Genomic DNA, 3096 nt, shown 5'->3' with positions numbered 1-3096 from the left:
ATTTGTGCCTCCACGAGAAGTAAACACATGCCTCTCGTGAGAAAAAAGGCATATTATTTTCCGTTTCTGAGAGGCACGACCATGCCTCTCGCTGAAGCAAATTCGTGCCTCTCGCGGAAGCAAACCCGTACCTCTCGTGAAAGAAAAAAGATAACATCTATTTTTTTCGTTTCCAAAAGGCACGGTCGTGCCTCTCGCAGAGGCAAATCCGTATCTCTCACGAAAGAAAAAAAAATGCATTTTTCTCGTTTTTCAGGAGACACGGCCGTGTCTCTTAAAAGTGAAAAAAAAGAAAACATTTTTCTCCGAGAGGCACGGCGCGGAAGCACATTTGTGCCTTTCGCGAAAGAATTTTTTTTCTTTTTTGACAGACACGGCCGTGCCTCTCATGAAAGTAAAAAAAATGTTTTTTTAGAGGCACGACCATGTTTCTCGCGGAAGTAAATCCATACCTCTTGCAAAAGCAAAAATAAAAAAAGAAAATGCATTTTTTTCTTGTTAAATTTTTTAATTTTGTTATCCAAAAGCTAAAAAAGACCGTTCAAAAGCCAAAAAAAACTGAGAAAAACATCTAAAAAGCTGAAAACACGTGAAAAAAATTAAAATTTAAAGTGAACACCCAGAGCGACACGTGACGGCTGCTGATAGCACGCCAAATGGCGCGCTCTAAGGCCAGTCCAAATGACCCTTGAGGGGCTCCTTCATCAGGCTCCTTACATTTCTGTCTGACCGATACAAATCGGCACCTTCACAATGGGCTCAGGCCCAGTATGAGCCCTCGAGTTGGGCTTCTCATGGACTTTGTCTGGTAAATTCTAGACCTAGTACTTCGTAGATCAAATGGGCCGTCCACTCTGTTACATCGCGCAGTAGCATTCCGTTCCCTTTCTTGCGGACCAATACGAGACACAGAGGCGATCGAGAGGGGTCAGAGATTCGGGAGTCGGCGGCGACGCAGGACGAAGCGGTCGGGGAGAGGCCGCCGCCCGCCGGTGAGGGTCTCGGAGAGCGTTACAGATGGTGCCGGCGAAGGGGTGGAGCCGGAGGGTCGGGAGCGCGCGGTCGTTCGTGGGGAACGCGCTGGGCGGCGTCCGCGGGTGGACCAACGTCGCCTCCTGGGCCGTCGCCGGGACCCTCGCCTACTACCTCTGGGTCAGACCCGCGCGCCAGCTCCAGAAGGAGCAGCAGGTCGATTTCCCCTTGATAATTCTTGTTACCGCACTCTCGTGGATGGATCGGTCTGGACATATCGCTTTCTCGGATGAGATCGCCGCAGGATGCAGTTGCCCACATCTCTACAAGCCGTTTTGTTAATTCCAGGAAATTGTCGAAATGATGCGTGTATAGGCGCTGGCATCAAGAGCTTGTTGTTTACTTCTAGGAACTGTGCGTTGGCTTACTCGGAATTGGTGCTGCTGTCTTAGCTTTTGGTAGGGACTGACTAATTGTCAACTTCATTTTATCTGCCAAACTTAAACCATAGGAAACACCATTGAAATTACAGCCGGCTAGTGTCTGTCATGACATTTTACATGGTTGAGCTATTGTTGCTTGGGAAGTTAAACTTGTGAATCTTAATATGTCCTTCCAACAAGAATAATTTGATGATGTATTTTGATAAACACTTCGTTCATGGAAATATTATTAGTGGCAAACCAAATAGAGTGAATAAATGGCATCCTCTTATAAAAGTGGGACAGCTATGTTCAGCTCTTGCGTCATATTGAAAATGATAATCTGAATTGCCACTTGCTGTGTGTTGTCCTGTTTAAACAGTCACTTGTTCTATTCAAAAGCATGATTTAGGAATTTCATCCTCCTGTAAGACACCCTTGTTTACCTACAGGTAAAAGAACCAAATGTTCTAGCAGTTACTCATGTCTCATCTATCCTGATAAGCAGTTATTACTTATTACTTTTCTTTATCTGGATTTTTCTTTGATAAAAGTTGTCTGTTTTCGTTCCATTTCGTCCACCTATGTTTTTGCACCAAATTACTTCAAATTGTTGCAGTGTTATCTTAATATTTCATGCTTCTCCACTCTTGCTATTATGTTTAATCTGGTGATTTTTCTTTCCACTCTGTTGATAATGGTATATGCCTTTTTTTTTCACAGGAACGAGCTGCTCTAGCTGCTGCCTCGGATCCATACCGTTATGTCGAGAAACGGAAACCAATTCCTGACCCGCAGGTAACCTTTGTATCTTCACTTTCACTAGATCCCTGAGACCCAGACAACAAGCTATTCCATTAACTGGTTCTGCAAGTTGATTCCTTATCTACTACTGCATGTAATGTCACCAGGACACTGGCCTAACTTATGGGAAGAAGAAGGATCCTCCGAAGTCTGACAACTAGTTCATCTGAGAACATCCTGTACCAAATGTGGCATTCGTTTAACTGGCAATGTCCCAATATGGGATTTCTGCAAGCCTGATTGCTACCACATGATAAGCATATACCGTCAAAAAGGTTGCTTCCTCATGCTAGTAAGGCAGGTCTTGTTGCTGTGAGTCTCTTCGTTTTGAGTGATTTAGCGTTCATCTTTCGAGTTTCCTGCTTGTTTGGACGGATACCGTTTTGTTAGACACGAGGAATCATACTGGAAATGTAAATGTGTAAGTGCTAGATGTTCAGAAATCGGTGTATGGAGACGCTACAATCCGTGCATTGTGATACCGTCACTGCTACTCTGCTAGTGTTTCCAACATGCTAAATAATAAATCCACTATCTATGATGGGAGTGCAATTGTTTGTGTGTAGCATGATACTGCTCGATTACAGAAGTGCCGGAACAAATCTGTATTTTCTTTTGATGCATCTCGGCATTAGGTGCTTCAAGTGTGTTTAGAGAGAGATGGAATGTACACATACCAGATACACTCTTATGAGCATCTTTCAAAGGCTGAGCTACAATTTTTTTTTTGTTGCGTAGCACAATTCCCCTACAGTTAGCATATACCGCCTCATCAAAATATGCAAGCCAGCACAATTTTCAAGCCCTAGCTACCACAAAATGTACGTCATCATATGTCATCATCATCATCATCATGTGCGCCTTCACCACCCAGAAACAACACTAGTAGTAGTGTTTG

General features: G+C 43.8%; 1 protein-coding gene across 1 annotated transcript; it reads left to right on the top strand.

Annotated features, from left to right (window-relative positions):
• Positions 1-873: 873 nt before the first annotated feature.
• Positions 874-2739, top strand: LOC123161319 (uncharacterized). The gene is made up of 3 exons (XM_044579157.1): positions 874-1188; positions 2118-2192; positions 2306-2739. Exons 1-3 carry the CDS (start codon positions 1018-1020, stop codon positions 2357-2359), a joined length of 300 nt encoding a protein of 99 aa, XP_044435092.1. The 5' UTR covers positions 874-1017; the 3' UTR covers positions 2360-2739.
• The last annotated feature ends 357 nt before the right edge of the window (positions 2740-3096 follow it).

Source organism: Triticum aestivum, chromosome 7B (assembly GCF_018294505.1).
Source record: "Triticum aestivum cultivar Chinese Spring chromosome 7B, IWGSC CS RefSeq v2.1, whole genome shotgun sequence".
Classification (NCBI taxonomy): domain Eukaryota; kingdom Viridiplantae; phylum Streptophyta; class Magnoliopsida; order Poales; family Poaceae; genus Triticum; species Triticum aestivum.
The sequence above is the reverse complement of the archived record's forward strand: the minus strand, read 5'-3'. Positions and strand labels throughout refer to the sequence as shown.